The sequence below is a fragment of the Heptranchias perlo genome, chromosome 14 (genome assembly GCF_035084215.1).
Source record: "Heptranchias perlo isolate sHepPer1 chromosome 14, sHepPer1.hap1, whole genome shotgun sequence".
NCBI classification, from domain to species: Eukaryota; Metazoa; Chordata; class Chondrichthyes; order Hexanchiformes; family Hexanchidae; genus Heptranchias; species Heptranchias perlo.
Genome location: NC_090338.1, coordinates 23,042,645 through 23,061,788, shown reverse-complemented (window position 1 = coordinate 23,061,788; position 19,144 = coordinate 23,042,645). Strand labels below are relative to the sequence as shown.

The window sequence follows — 19,144 nt, the reverse complement described above, 5'->3', positions numbered from 1 at the left end:
TTGATTACTCGTCAACGATGGTCCCAATCTGTTTAAACTGGTGTGCAACATTATAGTGCTCTTTGTGAATACTATAGTAACCATCGCTACATCCCTCGGGAATAGACATAAAAAGTCTTCCAACTGAAAGCCATCCAAGTGACAAATGTGAACCCTTGTAACTACCCCCATATTATTTCTACATGGTCAGGTTTTTTCTAATAAAAATTACTGTAAAGTTTGATGCACATGTCTAACCTTTTTCTGGCTCGTTAACTTGGCATGTGATGTTTAAACCAGTAATTTAAAAACATGTATATATTTACATGCCTCTATATCTAAGACAATAATATATGGAGTGTATCCACTTCTTCATTGGTAGTATCAGTGGGACCAATTTGTTTACAGATCAACTGTGCAGCTATTTTTTCTGCGCTTTAGTTTGCACTGAGGTAGAGGACACAGACTCATATCTAATAAGCCTCAAGCAAACACTAGAGTTGAAAAGATTTTTATTTTAAGCTTCTTCCAATGGTGTAGCAAATTTATCCATTGAAGCTGAGACATATAGACCAGGAAAGTCCTATATTTAGTCTCCAGTTTGTGTTGAGTTAGATGATGTCAGTTGGGGCAATGGTAGGGGTTCTGCAATTAGCCTCAGTGCTGTTGGGTACGAGAGTTTTGCTGGATCAGAGTATTTTATGCAGAACTTTTTCTCATGAAATTAAATAGTTGGGTAGAGTTCATGATGAAGTAGATTGTATATCATCCACGGAGGCAGCAGACCTGATAAGCTAAATGGCCTTTTCTCACACTGAGGTAATGCAATATTTAGGTCCCAGTGCACTGTGTCATGAAGTGATAGGGTGTGGTTTGCATGTACTGGAATTCTCCACATGATTTCTTAATCTCGGCCATGATGTGGAGGGATAGAATCATATAGAACAGAAAGAGGCCTTTCGGCCCATCGTGCCTTTGCCGGCTCTTTGAAAGAGCTATCCAATTAGTCCCACTTTCCTCCTCTTTCCCTATAGCCCTGCAAATTATTCCCCTTCAAGTAATTATCCAATTCCCTTTTGAAAGTTACTATTGAATCTGCTTCTACCGCCTTTTCAGGCAATATTATGCTTGGAAGGTGTTACGCTGATGTTTAACTATGGAGAGAGTTAAAAAAGAAACTCAGAGTAATTTACTCTCACAAACCTTCTAATCACCAATTACAGAGGAATACAGGGACAGATCACCATTTGGCCAGGAGTCCCTGTGAGGAGCCAGAAGAACTAAAGGAAGGAAGATAAATGAAATAACTCTTTAGTTAAAAAAAAGTTTTAGTGCTAGGTTTACACAATAGTTGCCTTAAGCTCTTTCAACAAACCACAAACAATTTAACTAATTGGAGACAGGGGGGTTGAGATTCAACTCTGGTGGGGGCACAAAATGGGTGGCCGATGCCCCCACTGTCCATTGTGTGCCCCCGCCGAAGTTGAATTTCACCGCCAAGGGATAGTTTATAAATGAGAAAGATATGGATAGTGGCTAACTGATTGCATTTCTGCATATAACATTAATTACTACATTTCCAATGTCTCGTAATTCTTTGTGTTTGTCTGCAGGAAGTGAAGCTATAAAAGTACTTGGCAAGCGGTTCGAAGTGAACTCAAATACTGGCAAGCTATTGTTTTCAGCGGAGGACAGTGAAGTGGTTGTTGGTGCTGATCGTTTACGAGTCTTAGGTAATCATACATTTTTAATCCTGCACAGGGGGAGATTTCCCAAAGGGCCATCTTTTGGTAGGAACGCTTGAGAGGCTCAAACCAAAAGATCGCCAAGGGAAAACGTCTCCCAATATTTTTTCGAAGGCCTGTGAGTAACCAGTAAAATCGAAAACACCTAGCCAAAAGAACATAAAGCATTCAAATAAAAAGGAAATGTGTACCATATATTGACCACTAGAAGATTTAATTGTAGAAAGTCTCATTGCACATTTAACAACTTCAGATAGCACAACAATTGTACATATATTCCAAATAGGAAAGGATGAGGTAAAGGTACCTGGAATGATGTATCACAACTTACTAATTCAGTGCATTTGCTGAAAGTATTCTATTAATATTATACCAGGCTCCCATAATGACACATTTCTGAGTGTCACAGGACTATTTTATTTGTCAGTAAGATGCAGCTTGCCAGGCAGCTGAATGAATATTAATGAGATCATTTTAATGTGATTCCAGCATGTCAATAGAATAAGAAGCCACCAAGGCTGTTGTATAAAATTAAAAAGCAGGATAATAAAATCCATTTGTGACTCTGCGCCACTTCTACTCACAGAGGTGCAGGAGCTTTCTAAAAGTGGCTGTGGAATTGAATGCATTTGGCAACACTTCATTAATAAGGACTCCACCTCTTTGTAAATGATGCTGCAAAAATTAATGTGGTGTGACAAATGGGGGAGGATGGAAGAGGGTCAGAATGTGAAGCTACTACTGCGTTTCAATAAATTTTGCAGGGATCATTTGTGCTGCACTGTAAAAAAAAAATAGAATTGATGCTTCTATTAACTGAGGAAGCACTATGTGTGACGCAGGTAACGAGTGAGGTTATCTATAATAGTAGGAATTGATAGCACAAAATAGAAACGTACCAGAGGTAAGATTTCCTCTGCTTGCTGTTTGTAGGGAAATCGTAAACACGTGAAGCATGGGATACTTTGCCAAAGGAATAGTTGAGGCTACAACCATTGTATCCTTTAAGAGAAAAGTGGATAAATATTTGGAGCAGTTGGAGAAACATGGCTAAGGCCAGAACAGGGCAGTGGGATCAGTTATGGATTGTTTCAGCAAAGAGCCAGGAAAGACACGATGGGCCAAATGGCTTCTGTCTGTGCTGTAAACTTGGATGATTCTTTGGTTGTCAGTAGCAACTAGAGGACATTTTTTCCCCTGGTGTATCAAAGACATGTTTGCTATTCACTCTGAATAGAGTTGAAGGATGGGAGATGCATAATTTAATTGCGGAAGTTCAGAAAAGATGTTTTGGAAAGCTGTTGGCAGTGCATAAGACAGAACAATGGGGAGAAAAAGTGAAGGAGGTCACTACAGAAATATGTGCGGAGAGAATGAGGGACAGAGTGAAAGATCAAAACAGAGAAAGTGTGAGATTGGGAGAGATGGGGGCAATTTTCAATTCGGGCAGACGTTGAATAGGTGATGCCCACTTGCACCCTGTTGGAGGCTGGTATGCCACATCTCTCTTGGCATACCAGTCTCCAGTTTTAGGTCGCGTCAGAATAGGGAGTCCCTGCCTCTGGTTCTGCCCCCTTGGCGTCATTGGCCTTGTAAGTGGCGGGCCAAAGTTCTGCACCTTAAAAGGCTGACATGGAACTCCCAGAATCAGCGGGGACCTGTTGTAATCAAGACCCTGCCTTTTCCACCAGCTTCCGCCAGCTCCAATGAGCGTGAGAGAGAAAGACAGGGCCAGAAACCAGAAGAAAGAGCATGAGAGATAGACAGACACTTTATGAGAGAGAGAGAGACAGACAGACATGCAAAGATCCAGCATTTTTAAATTATAGCAGTGGTCATGTTGTTGCAAAGTTACGAGCATAAACACATCCAATCTCGTAAAGCTGCTTTTACAGCTACATAAATTATGAGGGCAGGTTGCATAGACTAGGTTTGTATTCCCTTGATTGTAGAAGATTAAGGGGTGATCTAAATGAGGTGTTTAAAATGATTGAAGGATTTGGTAGGGTAGATAGAGAGAGTCTATTTCTTCTGGTGGAGTCCAGAACAAGGGGGCATAACCTTAAAATTAGAGCTAGGCAATTCAGGGGTGATGTCAGGAAGCACTTCTTCACGCAAAGGTTAGTGGAAATCCTGAAATCTTCCCCCTCCCACAAAAGGTCAATTGAAAATGTCAAAACTGAGATTGATAGATTTTTGTTAGCCAAGGGTATTAAGGTTTACGGACCCAAGGGCCGTAGATGGAGTTAAGATACAGATCATCCATGATCTAATTGAATGGCATAATAGGCTCGAGGGGCTGAATGTCCGACTCTTATGTTCCTTTAAAAGCAGATTTTCCTTTTTGAAAACTGCACCTGATGGTAACTGCATCTTCTTTCAATTTCAGCTGCAATTAGAAATAAAATTGCCCGAATTACCTTGTTCCAATGGAGACTTACTGGGGATACCTTTCAACTGCGCCACCTGGACGGTAACCTGGCAGAGCGGTTCGCCCGCCCATTGTAGAACCCATCCGATTATCATTCCATTAATTTTAATGGGATGGAAATCAGGTGAGTTCTACAACAGTGAGTGATCCGCTATGGCAGTTTACCACCCAAGCGTTGAAGATGAAAATTACCCCCACTATCTTGTGAATCATACGAGCTTTTCTGGATTTGCCAGCTCCAGTACTTGATGGAGAATGGTGCCAGGTGCAAATGTAAGTGGATGAGATCAGCACTGGGAGGCTGATATAGTAGTACTTTCTGAAACCAGCACTGCAGTGCAAAGCACCTAAAACGTACCGCTTCATGGTGGTGTATTAGCCATGCACTGAAGCCCTGTTATTTGTCCAGAGGCATCTGAAAGAAAAGCCTCTGTTGGAATTAAATTTAAATAAAGGTTACTTTAGAGGACCGAAATTAAAAGACTCTGCTGCTTGTGAGGAAATAGGACTGCTAAACTATAGCCCCGATTCTCTGACCCACGGTTGCCGTTTATGATCCTGAACACTGGGAGAATGCCTTCAAAATCTAACTCGCCTGATTCCCCAATCCAACCAAAAAAGGAAATGTTTGATGTGAAGATTATAAAGATTCTCAAAAGGACTAATTAGTTCTGATTAATGTGCAAATCACGTCAAAATAAAACAGGCAGATGCCAATTGGCCCTAATTGCTTACATTATCATGGAATAATGGTGAAAGGACAATTAAAATTTAAAAATTCCTAATTAATGCCCCTGGTACTATGGTACTTGGAGATTACCATCTCCCCAAAGAGATCATTAGGAGTTCAGATATGAAAGCAAAACATTTCTGTTACCCATCATCGAAATCTGTTCATTGTTCCCAACAGGTTTCAAAAATACTCGAGAGGTTTATTCCAAACTGCTTTTCTGGCCAAATGTTGTACTTTTTTTTTATTCGTTCACGGGATGTGGGCGTCATTGGCAATGCCAGCATTTATTGCCCATCCCTAATTGCCCTTGAGAAGGTGGTGGTGAGCCGCCTTCATGAACTGCTGCAGTCCGTGAAGTGAAGGTTCCCCCACAGTGCTGTTAGGAAGGGAGTTCCAGGATTTTGACCCAGCGACGATGAAGGAACAGCGATATATTTCCAAGTCGGGATGGTGTGTGACTTGGAGGGGAACGTGCAGGTGGTGTTGTTCCCATGTGCCTGCTGCCCTTGTCCTTCTAGGTAGTAGAGGTCGCGGGTTTGGGAGGTGCTGTTGAAGAAACCTCGCATACTGTGAATGGCACACACTGCAGCCATGGTGTACTGGTGGTGAAGGGAGTGAATGTTTAGGGTGGTGGATGGGGTGCCAATCAAGCGGGCTGCTTTGACCTGGATGGTGTTGAGCTTCTTGAGTGTTGTTGGAGTTGCACTCATCCAGGCAAGTGGAGAGTATTCCATCACACTCCTGACTTGTGCCTTATAGATGGTGGAAAGGCTTTGGGGAGCCAGGAGGTGAGTAACTTGCCACAGAATACCCAGCCTCTTGTAGCCAAAGTATTTATGCGGCTGGTCCAGTTAAGTTTCTAGTCAATGGTGACCCCCAGGATGTCGCTGGTGGGGGATTCGGCAATTGAATGTCAAGGGGAGGTGGTTAGACTCTCTCTTGTTGGAGATGGTCATTGCCTGGCACTTGTCTAGCGCGAATGTTACTTGCCACTTATCAGCCCAAGCCTGGGTGTTGTCCAGGTCTTGCTGCATGCGGGCACGGACTGCTTCATTATCTGAAGGGTTGCGAATGGAACTGAACACTGTGCAATCATCAGCGAACATCCCCATTTCTGACCTTATGATGGAGGGAAGGTCATTGATGATGTAGCTGAAGATGGTTGGGCCTAGGACACTGCCCTGAGGAACTCCTGCAGCAATGTCCTGGGGCTGAGATGATTGGCCTCCAACAGCCACTACCATCTTCCCTTGTGCTAGGTATGACTCCAGCCACTGGAGAGTTTTCCCCCTGATTCCCATTGACTTCAATTTTACTAGGGCTCCTTGGTGCCACACTCGGTCAAATGCTGCCTTGATGTCAAGGGCAGTTACTCTCACCTCACCTCTGGAATTCAGCTCTTTTGTCCATGTTTGGACCAAAGCTGTAATGAGGTCTGGAGCCGAGTGCTCGTGGCGGAACCCAAACTGAGCATCGGTGAGCAGAGTAAATGCCGCTTGATAGCACTGTCGATGATACCTTCCATCACTTTGCTGATGATTGAGAGTAGACTGATGGGGTGGTATTTGGCCAGATTGGATTTGTCCTGCTTTTTGTGGACAGGACATACCTGGGCAATTTTCCACATTGTCGGGTAGATGCCAGTGTTGTAGCTGTACTGGAACAGTTTGGCTAGAGGCGCGGCTGGTTCTGGAGCACAAGTCTTCAGCACTACAGCCGGGATGTTGTCGGGACCCATAGCCTTTGTTGTATCCAGTGCCTTCAGCCGTTTCTTGATATCACGTGGAGTGAATCGAATTGGCTGAAGACTGGCTTCTGTGATGGTGGGGATATCGGGAGGAGGCCGAGATGGATCATCCACTCGGCACTTCTGGCTGAAGATGGATGGTTGGTACTGCAAAAGTTTAAATTATGACTCCACTTAAGGAAAGATGGAGGAAGGCAGGTCTAACACAAAGCCACATTTGCTGAATGTCCAATCCATACAAACATACGAATTAAGAGCAGGAGTAGGCCATCCGGCCCCTCGAGCCCGCTCTGCCATTTGATAAGATTGTGGCTGATTTGATTGCGGCCTGAACCCTACTTTCCCGTCTACCTTTAATAACCTTTGACTCCCTTGTTAATCAGGAATCTATCTAACTCAGCCTTAAAAATATTCAATGACCCTGCCTCCACTGCTCACTGGGGAAGGGAGTTCCACAGACTCACATCCCTCTGAAAGAAAATATTTTTCCTCATCTCCATCTTAAATGTGAGACCCCTTATTTTAAACTGTGGCCCCTAGTTCTGGTCTCTCCCACAAGGGGAAACATCTTCTCAGCATCTACCCCTTCAAGTCCCCTCAGGATCTTATATGTTTCAATAAGATCACCTCTCATTCTTCTAAACTCCAGTGTGAACAGGTCCAACTTGTCCAACCTTTCCTCATATGGTAACCCCCTCATCCCAGGAATCAGTCGAGAGAGCCTTCTCTGAACCACTTCCAAAGCAATTATGTCCTTTCTTAAATAAGGAGACCAAAACTGCACACAGTATTCGAGATGTGGTCTCACCAATGTCCTGTACAACTGTAGCAAACATCTCTACTTTTACATTCCATTCCCCTTGCAATAAATGACAACATTCCAATTGCCTTCCTACATCACTTGCTGTACCTGTATACTAACTTCTTGTGATTCATATACTAGAACACCCAGATCCCTCTGTACCTCAGAGCTTTGCAATCTCTCTCCATTTAAATAATATACTGCTTTTCTATTCCTCCTGCCAAAGTGGACAAGTTCACATTTTCCCACATTATGCTGCATCTGTCCAATTTTTGCCCACTCACTTAACCTATCTATATCCCTTAGCTATCTATATCCCTACCTCCTTAATAATAGATTTTAGCATTTTCCCTATGACAGATGTTAAGCTAACTGGGCTGTAGTTCCTGCTTTCTGTCTCTCTCCTTTCTTGAATAGAGGAGTTACATTTGCTATTTTCCAATCTGATGGGACCCTTCCAGAATCTAGGGAATTTTGGAAAGTTAATACCAATGCATCGACTATCTCTGCAGCCACTTCTTTTAAGACCCTTGGATGAAATTCGTCAGGACCTGGGGACTTGTCAGCTTTTAGTTCTAATATTTTTTTTCGGAACCCTTTCCCTGGTGATTGTAAATGTTTTAAGTTCCTCCCACAATCACTTAAGCTCTGATTTTTCGTTACAACAGTCTTCAATCGAGCTGTAATCTGGGGGTCAATTTTAACACAGAGCAGGCTTCTGGTGTGCAAAACACAGTCACTGGCCTACGTTTGAGGCCCAGGGTATTTTAACTCCTGAGCCATGACTGCATGCCGCGGGTAATTGACTTCTCCTGTCCCCACAAAGGAAAGTTTCACACTTACCTTGAAGGTCCCCTTCTGTCTGCAGACCGGCTTCAACCTGGTGGTAAGACACAGTGGCTTCCCCGCTCAGGCCCCAGTTAAAATGCAATTGGAGTCCTTTTGACATAATAGAACCCCGATTTGCATAAATTCATAAGGCCCTTGCCTTCTTTAGATGGGCTTCTCACTCGCCTGCAGAACCCTGCAGATCAAAATGGGAAAAGATATAAAAGGGTCTCATTATGAGTAGGTAAGTAATTCCCTTGTTTTTAACTGCCCACCCGGCCAGTTTCTGATTCCTTGGTTGCATTTCCTGGTTCAGTGCATGAACAAAGTTACAAGTTTTTCCAAGTTTGTTATTGGGCAGCTGATGATATTGATCAGTATTGAGATTGTGTGATTCTTGTCATTGCTTCGAGGAATGTAATTAATAACTCAATGAATTGACAATAAACTTGCAATCTGCTCACCACTGATATTCAATGTACACCCTAGCCATCAATGGGAACTTTAAGAAAACTGTAAACATAACTGTATGTCGTGTAGCGTGTAGATAGGATAATAGGGATCATTTAGCAGAAACCCATAACTATCCACTTGAGAGAAGACAGTATGGAGAGAAAGTCATTGGTCCACTTTTCTTTGTTGCAGGTGGTAGCGAGTTTCCTGTAAGTCAGCCAGCTGGAAATCTGTTCATCTCAATTCTTCCATTTCTCCTCAACAGAAGGAAAAGCTTTAATTTGGAAATGTTTACTTACCAATTTTGTATCTTCAACAGTCAAGAACAGTCTTTCTAGGACCCTGGAGGTGCTATGCATTAGCATAGTAATTTCATCTCTGCAACCTGAGTTTGGCCAGTGGGACATAAGTAACTCTGTTCCATGTGTAACAGTCCTGAATTAAATCAGTTTAGGGCTGGTTCCTAATAGGTATGGGCCCATGGCACATTGCTGCATATAATGCAGCAGAAATTGGCAAGAAATCAATAATTTCGCTAGCTGTTGCTATTCCATTCTACAGGATTGACATATCTCACTTAATAAGCACAAAAACTCACCCCAAAAAACTCCTAAAGAACAGTCTAGTTACCAAAAAAGCATACATTCTGGCCATGTCTGTCACAGGAAACAGGAGGCTAGTTGGATGAAGAGTCCCAATTTCTACATGTTTCAAAGATCAGTGTGCCCTCAGATAGCACAGGTTAGAGTAAAGTTTCCTCTACGGTACCCCAACAATGACCCCAACCTGAATTAACACCATTGTTGTCTGCACAACTGGATTGCAACACTTAGTCATGTAGGAGCCAAAGAAGCAAAATTTACAAATAGAAAGAAATGAATCAAATTCTACAAGCAGATCCTACAGATGCAGCACTGAAGTGTCGACTGCTTTTCCTGCCACTTCTATTACTCTCTGTAGAATGATGAATTTAATGATTGTATTTTCTTGATTTGAATCCAAACAGAGGCAGTCATCCATTGGAACCAGTTAACATGGAATCATAGGTGTGATGACATTCATTAAACTTTGCAGGCATCTGCTGACTGCACTAGTTTAGAGAGTCTCTTATAGCTTCCTGTCTTTGAAACGGTATCGTCTTGAAGTGATGAGAAATCATTGCAGCATACCTGACCTTACGGGAGGAGTGTTGGCACACTAGCATAAACAGATCTTGAGTATATTGAGACCTGTTTTCAATCAGCACTCCCAACAAAAGGAACATGTAGGCTTAACTTCAGTGACTACATTTTGTTGCATAGCAACACACACAGTCTGCATGTTTGAAGTGATTCCAATGTTAGTTTTTAAAAAATTGTTATTTGAGGGTAAACTGTTTTCTCCTGCTCTCCCCCAGTCACTCGTCAACTTTAGTTGGCATGGAACCCACTCTGAGTCAGCTGTTAGCAAATCTGTGAACGTGGCCTGATTCTGATACTGATTTTCCTGTTCTATGGGAAAGTGCTGGCTACTGACTCAGTGCCTCCCTGCAGTGATACAGCCTAGAGCAGAAATTTAGTGAAGTGGGAGAATCAAACCAATGTCCTACTGTTGCCTTCACTATTTGTTTTTTACTTGGGCACTGATGGTGGCTGAGATTATTTAAAGCAAACGATCAATAAATAAATAGCTGAGGGAGGAGGAAACCTTGTGATAGAAATAAGGGGATTTATAAAAATGTTCACCGAGAATTTCTACAAGGGCTCTCCCGTATTCCTGGCATGAATTTGGAAACGGAAGTTACAGCAGAAGATCAGGGAACCCCTGTGATAGTTATACTGTTATGTTTATTGAGTGAATCCCTTTCTGTTAGAGTGTGTCGTCTCTCAACATTCTCAAATTTTCACCCCACCATTCCCATTTGAAATTATTTTCACCCTATTTTCCGATTATATCTCCATGCACAGCACGCCATCCAAGCATTCAACTGAGATTAACTATAGGCACAGCTGCTGAACACTGATGAGATTATTTTTATTTCCATGTATTGCGATAGGGAATAGATGTCTGATCTGCATCCAGGTAGAAAGTGAAGATGTGTCCACATGGTTGAGAGGCATAGATCTAGAGTGTTTTAGGAACTTTCTTAAAAACCTGCATGAGGCTGAGTTAGAAGGGAGGGGGAAGACCTTTGCACTGAAAATAACCCTTATAGTAGTGGTCTCCTTTACGTGATACCATTCATTTTGATACAACACAGTTGTCATTGTGCTGGCCCCATTCTCATTTATTCAGAGTTGAAGACAGAAATAGTCATGCAAGATGCTTTTACGACTACAGATCGATACCAGTTCAGTACATTCACCATTTTTCTCTCCTCTTCACACCAGAATTTTCCTTCTATGAGTACACTTTCTGTGTCTATTTCAAGTTGCAATTTCACGAGATTGACAGATGTTAACCAACCTCACTCAGAGGTATCTTTTTACTGTGACACTGACGAGCAGTGACAATAGCACTCGGAGGAAAGCAGAATGAGAGGCATCTTGTAAAATAGCTACGGAACGCACTCACTTTTCAATTTGACTGTACAGTTGCAGAATGCTGACCTTAACAAATAAAAATTGATGGGGTAGGAGTACTGTGAGCAGTTCTGGGCACCGCACCTTCGGAAGGACATATTCGCCTTGGAGGGAGTGCAGTGTAGGTTTACTAGAATGATACCTGGACTTCAAGGGTTAAGTTACGAGGAGAGATTACACAAATTAGGGTTGTATTCTCTATAATTTAGAAGGTTAAGGGGTGATCTGATCGAAGTTTATAAGATATTAAGGGGAACAGATAGGGTGGATAGAGAGAAACTATTTCCGCTGGTTGGGGATTCTAGGAGTAGGGGGCACAGTCTAAAAATTAGAGCTAGATCTTTCAGGAGCGAGATTAGAAAACATTTCTACACACAAAGGGTGGTAGAAGTTTGGAACTCTCTTCCGCAAACGGCAATTGATACTAGCTCAATTGCTAAATTTAAATCTGAGATAGATAGCTTTTTGCCAACCAAAGGTATTAAGGGATTTGGGCCAAAGGTGGGTATGTGGAGTTAGATCACAGATCAGCCATGATCTTATCAAATGGCGGAGCAGGCACGAGGGGCTGAATGGCCTACTCCTGTTCCTATGTTCCTCACGACAATTTTAAATAAAGAATGAAAGGTCTGTTAATGCTTTTACACCCCTTTACATTTACACCTCCTTTTTCGCTATGGAAAATGTAGCTGCCCAGACTCTCTACAAATATCATTTTAAAATAATTCATTTTTAAAAACATTTTGTCTGATTCTGTATCGGTGAAGGATGAGAGGCAGACAAAGAGAACTTTGGAATAATAAAGTCAGGTGGTGACATATGCATGTATGAGGGTTTCAGTGGCAGATTGGGTGAGGTAAGGGCGGAGGCGGGTGATGTTACCGATGTGGAAGTGATGGAGAGGATATGGGGGTAGAAAAATAAGCTTGGTTGAACAGAATGCCAAGGTTGTGAACAGTCTGGTTCAATCTAAGACGGTGGCCAGGGAGGGAAGTGGACTTAGCGGTCAGGGAGTTTGTGGGAGGGGAAGACAAAGATGATGGCTTTGGGCTTCCCAATCTTTGGAGAAAATTATGATTCATTCAAGATTTGATGCCGGACAAACAGTGCAACAGCACAGAGGTACTGGAGGATCAAGCGAGATGATATGGCGCTGAGTGCCATCTGCATTAATGTGGATGAGGAAGAGAAGAGGATCAAGGATAGATCCCTGGGGAACTCCAGAGGTGGCAGTGTGGGGGTGGGGAGAATCCATTGCTGGAGATGTGCTGGCTATAATCGAATAAATAAGAGTAGAACTAACTGAGGGCAGTCCCACAGAACTGGGAATAGAACAGAGGAGAGATGTTGTAGGAGAATGGTGTGATCGACTGCCAAAAGCTGCAGAGGACAAGAAGTGACAGTGTATCACAGTCACAGAGAATGCTGCTCATGATTTGGATTAGGACCATTCTGAAGGAGAAGCAGAAGCTAGATAAAAGGGATTGAAACAGGGATTTGGGAGAGATGGGCATGGAGCTGGGAAGTGAAACATGTTCAAGGACCTTGGAGACAAAAGGGAGGTTGGAGATAAAAGTGTCAGCTGTGGCTCAGTGGGCAGCACTCTCACCTCTGAGTCAGAAGGTTGTGGGTTCAAGTCCCACTCGATAGACTTGAGCACAAAATCTAGGTTGACACGCCAGTGCAGTACTGTGGGAGTGCTGCATTATTGGAAGTGCCGTCTTTCGGATGAGACGTTAAACCGAGGCCCTGTCTGCCCTCTCAGGTGGATGTAAAAGATCCCACGTTACTCTTTCGAAGAAGAGCAGGGAGTTATCCCTGATGTCCTGGCCAATATTTATCCCTCAACCAACATCACAAAATAGATTACCTGGGTTGTTATCACATTGCAGCTTGTGGGAGCTTGCAGTGCATAAATTGGCTGCTGCATTTCCTACATTGCAACAGTGACTACACTTCAAAAGTGCTTCATTGGCTGTAAAGTGCTTTGGGATGTCCTGTGGTCATGAAAGGCACTATATAAATGCAAGTCTTTCTGTTTTTGGTAGCTAGTGAGGACAGAAGGGTCAAAGGTAGGTTTTAAAAAGATGGCTGTGATTATCCCTTACCAGATGTTTTTATCCAGGTGATTGGTCAGGCTGGATTCTAGGAGACTGGAATTTGTACTATTAAATTCAGCTCCATTATCCCAACGGCAGAATTGTAGACCTAGTTTGTTTCTTGTCTCCTGCTATCTGACATAAACAAGCAGCAATGTAAAAGCAGTTACTGTCTCTCTTGGTCTTGTTTTCTTACTTTATTTCCATCACTTCCCAGTGTCTCTCAAACTTGGATGATTTTAACTCTACCCGACTGATGGAAACCTGGCAGGTGGGCAGTTAAAATCACCCAGGTTATTTACCCAGCCTGCAGCCGTCGTGAGCTGACCGCTCTCAATTTTAACCTGCTCTACTGAGCAGTTGGCAAGAACACCCAACCAAAGCTGGTGGGTCCTTTTTTTTTGCATATGCATGTCTGCCCGATAATGTCATCAGGATCTGACTGCAATTTTATCTGGAAAGCTTGAGCAGAAAGCTGCAGTGACTTTCGCGTCAGGTGAAGACAGCAGCAAAGAGGATCAGGGCCAGAAGAGGTCCGAACAAGTGCGTTTTTTAAAATTTCCTTTTGAGACCAGGAGGATCAGCAGTGTTTCGCCAGACCCGACAAGGAAAGCTTAGGCCACCCCTGTCGCATACTCAGCCCCTCCTTCCAGATCGGGAGACCCCCCCCCTGCTCCCCACCACGAGACAGCCCCGGCTCGGGAAGTTAACCACTGAGGAGCACTCTGTCTGTCTGTCTGTCTCTCTCTCACACACTCTATCACTCCATCACTCTGTCTCTCTCACATACACACATAATTGTGGTAGTCACAAGAATGTTTGAGTGTGTTCTGCAAACCCTTTGAGACTATAAAGAATGACACTTTTGCTGAATTAATTGCACCTGAAGAGTGCTTCTGTGAGTCACTTTTCAGCAGCACTGACCTTGATAAAACCCATTTCCTAGACTGTTTAAAGCATGCTGACATGAATGATCTGTGTCTTCATTAGTTAAAGTTATTTTTCTTGCCAGATGAGATTAATCGTAGCATCTTAAAATTTACAAAAATAGAACAAACACTTCTTGTAAACTGTGATATTATTCTTTGATGTGGAGATGCCGGTGATGGACTGGGGTTGACAAATGTAAGGAATCTTACAACACCAGGTTATAGTCCAACTGTTTTATTTGAAAATCGCTCACCTGACGAAGGAGAAAGCCTCCGAAAGCTTGTGATTTTCAAATAAAACAGTTGGACTATAACCTGGTGTTGTAAGATTCCTTACATTATTCTTTGAAAACTGTGCTGACCGTCATTACACCAGCTTGAACATTTAAAATGGATTTCGTTCTGTAAGTCTGTCTGGACCACACACATCATCCAGCCTGGAGAGCTGCTCCAATGCCTTTGCTATTGCCAATCTATAACCAGCTGGAAGGGAGTGTGAGTGGCACAGAGGGTCCCTTTTAATTCTCCTTCTCTCTGCTATGGAGAAGTATTTAGAACTTGGAACCTCCCTCTGATTGTCCAGCTGGGGTCAGAAAACTTAGCGAGTGAGAAAATTGGCCGGCACGATCCAGTCTCATTCCACTTTGGGCCACAGAGCTTTGGAGTTGCTACCTCTGTCAGAATACATTTTTAAAAAGAAAACTCCAGTGGTGAAATTGGTCCATGTCAGCAGCACGAAACGGGCTCATAGCGAACTGGCAGCTCCTTTCACACCGCGCCAGTCTTTCTTTTCCGTTGTGTAAAACAGGCTGCCAATTCGCTATGAGCCCCATTCGCGCTGGTGACCAATTTCACCCCGACATCTTCATTTGTATATCTATTATATGTGGAGATTTTGGGGGTAAAATTCAACTTCAGCGGGGCCACAAAATGGGTGGGAACAGATTGACTGTACGTTATACACCCTGCCTGATTTTCCTTTCGGGCAGCGTGTATAACGGGCGGCTGATCCATTACCTCCCATTCCCCCCCACCCCCACCAAAGGTGAATTTTTACCCCCTTTGTATCTAGCCTGAATCTGTCACACTTCTGACATCACACTTCAACTGAACAATCTTAAACAAAAAATGTTAAAAGTGTCATTTCTTGTTGATTTCTCTGACCCTAAAAACCTAGCCCTCCTCCAAAGGTAGGAGCCAGGGATTCACAGGCAGCTGACAATCTGCACCAATTGCCACTTCCTCTCAGAGAGTACCTGAGTAGTGGTCTTAAAAGGAGAGGCCATTTTAAACACAGCTCCATCTTCGCAGCTGAACATCACAACATGTTCCATGCCTCAGACCATGGAAGATTAGCTGCAATCAAAAAAAAACACATCAGGAAGTATTGAAACAGAAAAGGCCACCTCAAACCATGAACAACCTTCCCTAATATGGATCTCTAGATGAAAAGTCCTGTAGAATTTTTCTTTGGCACTCAAAAGGTGATAGACCACAATTTCTATGTAGATTTACAAACTCCATTTATTCAACAGCGGTAAATTGCTTTGGATGGCATTTCCACAATACAGCAAGCATAATATTCTGGGGGGGATTTGGCCACCCATGTCTATACTTGCCCCTGTAAATACCAGTCATATTCCTAACCCTATATTTATTTAGTTCTTTTTTTAAAAAAATAGTTAAATAACATAACATTACCTGTTTTAAGCCCTTAAATAAATTACATCTGTATTCATCCTATATATGTGATTTAGGATAGATGGTTAAAGCTACTTTAATGACTTGGACAATGTCACATGGACACACACAGAGCCTGGAAGACTGCAGGAGGCACCACAGGTGCTGCAGAAATATCCTCAAGAACTGAGAAGTTGGCCATTGTGCCTTATAAATATTGCCTGTTATCTGTTTTCTAAGTCTGCAGTTGTGGGAGAGGTGTGAGAGAGAGAGAGATAGCTGTTGGGTATTCAGCTACCTAGGTCATAAGCTCTGGAATTCAGTCCCTAAACCTCTCCGCCTCGCAATCTCTCTCTCCTCCTTTAAGACGCTCCTTAAAACCTACCTCTTTGACCAAGCTTTTGGTCACCTGTCCTAATATCTCCTTATGTGGCCCGGTGTCAAATTTTGTTTGATAATATTCCTATGAAGTGCCTTGGAACATTTTACTCCGTTAAATGCAAGTTGTTGTTATTGTTATTAGCCAAACAACACAAAACACATTGGAGGGGGGGCTCCCAATGGTTCAGTGAATTTATCTAGTCTGTGCTGAGTTAGGTGATCTCAGCCAGGGTGGTGATAGGGAAAGTAAAATTGGCTTCAGTACCTCAGTAATAAGAACAGGAAATCCTGTAGGTTTCAGGATTCCACTTCCCAATTGCTGCCCAGTGACTCTTGCTGGAAATGTGCACGTGGATTTCAGGTGAAGACAAGATTCGACTTGGCTGCGATGCCCTCTTGTGGTCGAATAACCTGCCGACAGTCACTGTCTAATCGCAAACATGAAAAATGGCTGCTGAGGCAAGGTATCAGTGATTGACCAGTGTCTGTGGAAACATACCCCAGAGAGGAGTCAAGTTTTCTAAAGGAGCATGTGGCAGTTGGGGCTGCTGCTCATAAGGAGGCAGAAAATGTTGGAAATATGGAGCAGGTCAGTCACCATCTGTAAGGAGACAGTATAGCGTTTTGGGAGCAAATAGTCCTCAAACTTTACTTTTTATTTGTACTCACAGTCAGTCGGGAAAAAAAGTTCTGCTTTCTTTCTCCTCATTGAATTTCAGGATGTGAAATTCTCTATTGCTTCCAAGAGTCTGGCAGTTGGATATAATCTTCTCTTTGGTGGTTTTCTTGATAACACTTGGTGCATCTCGAAAGTGACAGAGCTGCTGTAGACAACTCTGTGGAGTGGGGATCAAACCTACTTCCCACTTCGCTGTGATATTATGCTTTGATGCTGCAACACCATGGGGGAGTTTTAACTCCTGGGCAGGCAAGCAGTCTAGCGAGTGGCCGGCCCATCTAGGAGTGGCAATGGGAAGCTCAGCTGATTTTAACAGCAGGACCTCATTAACATGCCACTGGCTGGTTTCCACTGGGCGGGGAGAGTAAAAATTCCCTATGATGTGTCAACAAGATATTTGTTTACTTGTATTCTTACGTGCAATATTATCGGGGCTCAATGAATTAACTAATTCAGATAAAGAATTGGGAAAGTCTGAATTTTGATATTTCTTCAGTAACATAAACTGTTTTTCTCCCTCTAGGTGCTGAAGGAACTGTGTTTGAAAGCTCTCTAGAAACACCACATATCCGGGCCGAGCCTTTCAAAGAGCTGAGGTATGAAACATGATTTTCCTGTTCCTTTCTCTTTTATTCTCTTATTCCTATTCTCTTCCATTCTTTCATCCTTCCCTTCCTTCCCCTTTCTATTTTCCCTTTCCTTTTCTTTTTCTTCTTCCCTTCATTCTTCTATTTTCTCCTTTTTTTGCTCTCTCTTTACTTTTGTCTTTTTCTTCTTCTTTCCTCCACAAAAGCTTCCCTTTCCCTTTCTTTTACCCTTTCTCTTCCTTTTCCTTTTCACATTGAATGAGTTTGATATAAGTTCTGTTTTCTGGAGTCAGTCTCCTCACAATCAAAACTGTGATTATGTTGAATGGTAACTGAGCAGAAGTGTTGTTCCTGATTTGTTGCCATGACGAAAAATACCCGCCAGAAACGTTATCATGTTTATACAGTGAGGACACAATAACATCATAGGTGTCACATTTGGCATTACAAATCTATTAGAAAACAGGAAAATACCAGACAGCATCTGTGGAGAGAGCAGACTCAAAACAGAAGAGTCTACACTCGAAGCATTAACTTGTCTGTTTTGTCTACAGATGCTGTCTGACCTGTTGAATGTCTCCAGCATTTTCTGGTTTTGTTTCAGATTTCCAGTATCTGCAGTTTTTGGGGATTTTTTTACATTACAAGTCTAGGGGGTGAAATTGATCTTCGGCAGGAACGCAAAATGGGCGACAGCGAATCGGCAGTCCCTTTTACACCCTGCCCAATTTACTTTTCCATTGAAGTCATTGGGCGAGTTGTAAGACAAGCTGCCGATTCATTATTGCCCGTTTCGCACTCCCGCTGAAAGCTGATCTGACCCGCCTATTGTTTTAAATTCTAGTATTAATAAAAATTAAGATGAAATCGCATTGCAAAAATGTGCACTGTAACAGCACAAACTTGGGGTCCTTCTTTAATAAATTACCAATTCCTGTCAATCTGTAAAAACCTTGAGTTTCTTTTGGTTGTGGTCTGTTGATCAATATTTAGAAGGACTCACTTAAACAAGGAATGTAACGAGACTGTGTTAACAGCCTGAAAGTTCAATGCCAACGCTCGCTTATTCTTAATAACATTTTAGTTAGTTGTAAGGAAAATATTTGTTACAATTCCATCTGCACTTAAAAGGACTCTAAAAGCTAGATTCATTTTATTTGAAACCTCAACTTTTTCGATATGAAGGACAGCTAAAAGTTGGTCTTTGGAACAGTTTTGATCTAGGAATTGAATCTGCACAAGAAGTTACTTGACAACGTGAGAGACTTATCTTTTAACTGCTTGACACATGGAAAGGTTGCTCTTTAATCTTTTGGTATGTGGCAAACTATCCCTTTAATCCTTTGGCACATGGCAGAATCAAATTGTAGCTTTTGCTTCCCACTGAAGATGTTTACCTACAAGCAGTCTTCATACTGATGAAGTCAAGGTTTCAAATAAAATGAATTTAGCTTTTGGGCTCATTTAAATGTGATCTTTTTAAGGTGCAGCTGAAAGAACTGTAACAAAT

General features: G+C 42.5%; 1 protein-coding gene across 3 annotated transcripts in view; it reads left to right on the top strand.

Annotated features, from left to right (window-relative positions):
* sgcd (sarcoglycan, delta (dystrophin-associated glycoprotein)) overlaps positions 1-19,144 on the top strand; it is a 151,710-nt gene that overhangs the window by 90,988 nt on the left and 41,578 nt on the right. For all 3 annotated transcript variants that reach the window (XR_010965638.1, XM_067996107.1, XM_067996108.1), the window contains exons 5-6: positions 1,593-1,712; positions 17,571-17,643. Coding sequence is in view for 2 of the 3 variants with exons in the window: in XM_067996107.1 (XP_067852208.1) it covers positions 1,593-1,712; positions 17,571-17,643 (193 nt within the window). In the remaining variant the exon portion in view is untranslated. The remainder of the gene's footprint in view (positions 1-1,592; positions 1,713-17,570; positions 17,644-19,144) is intronic.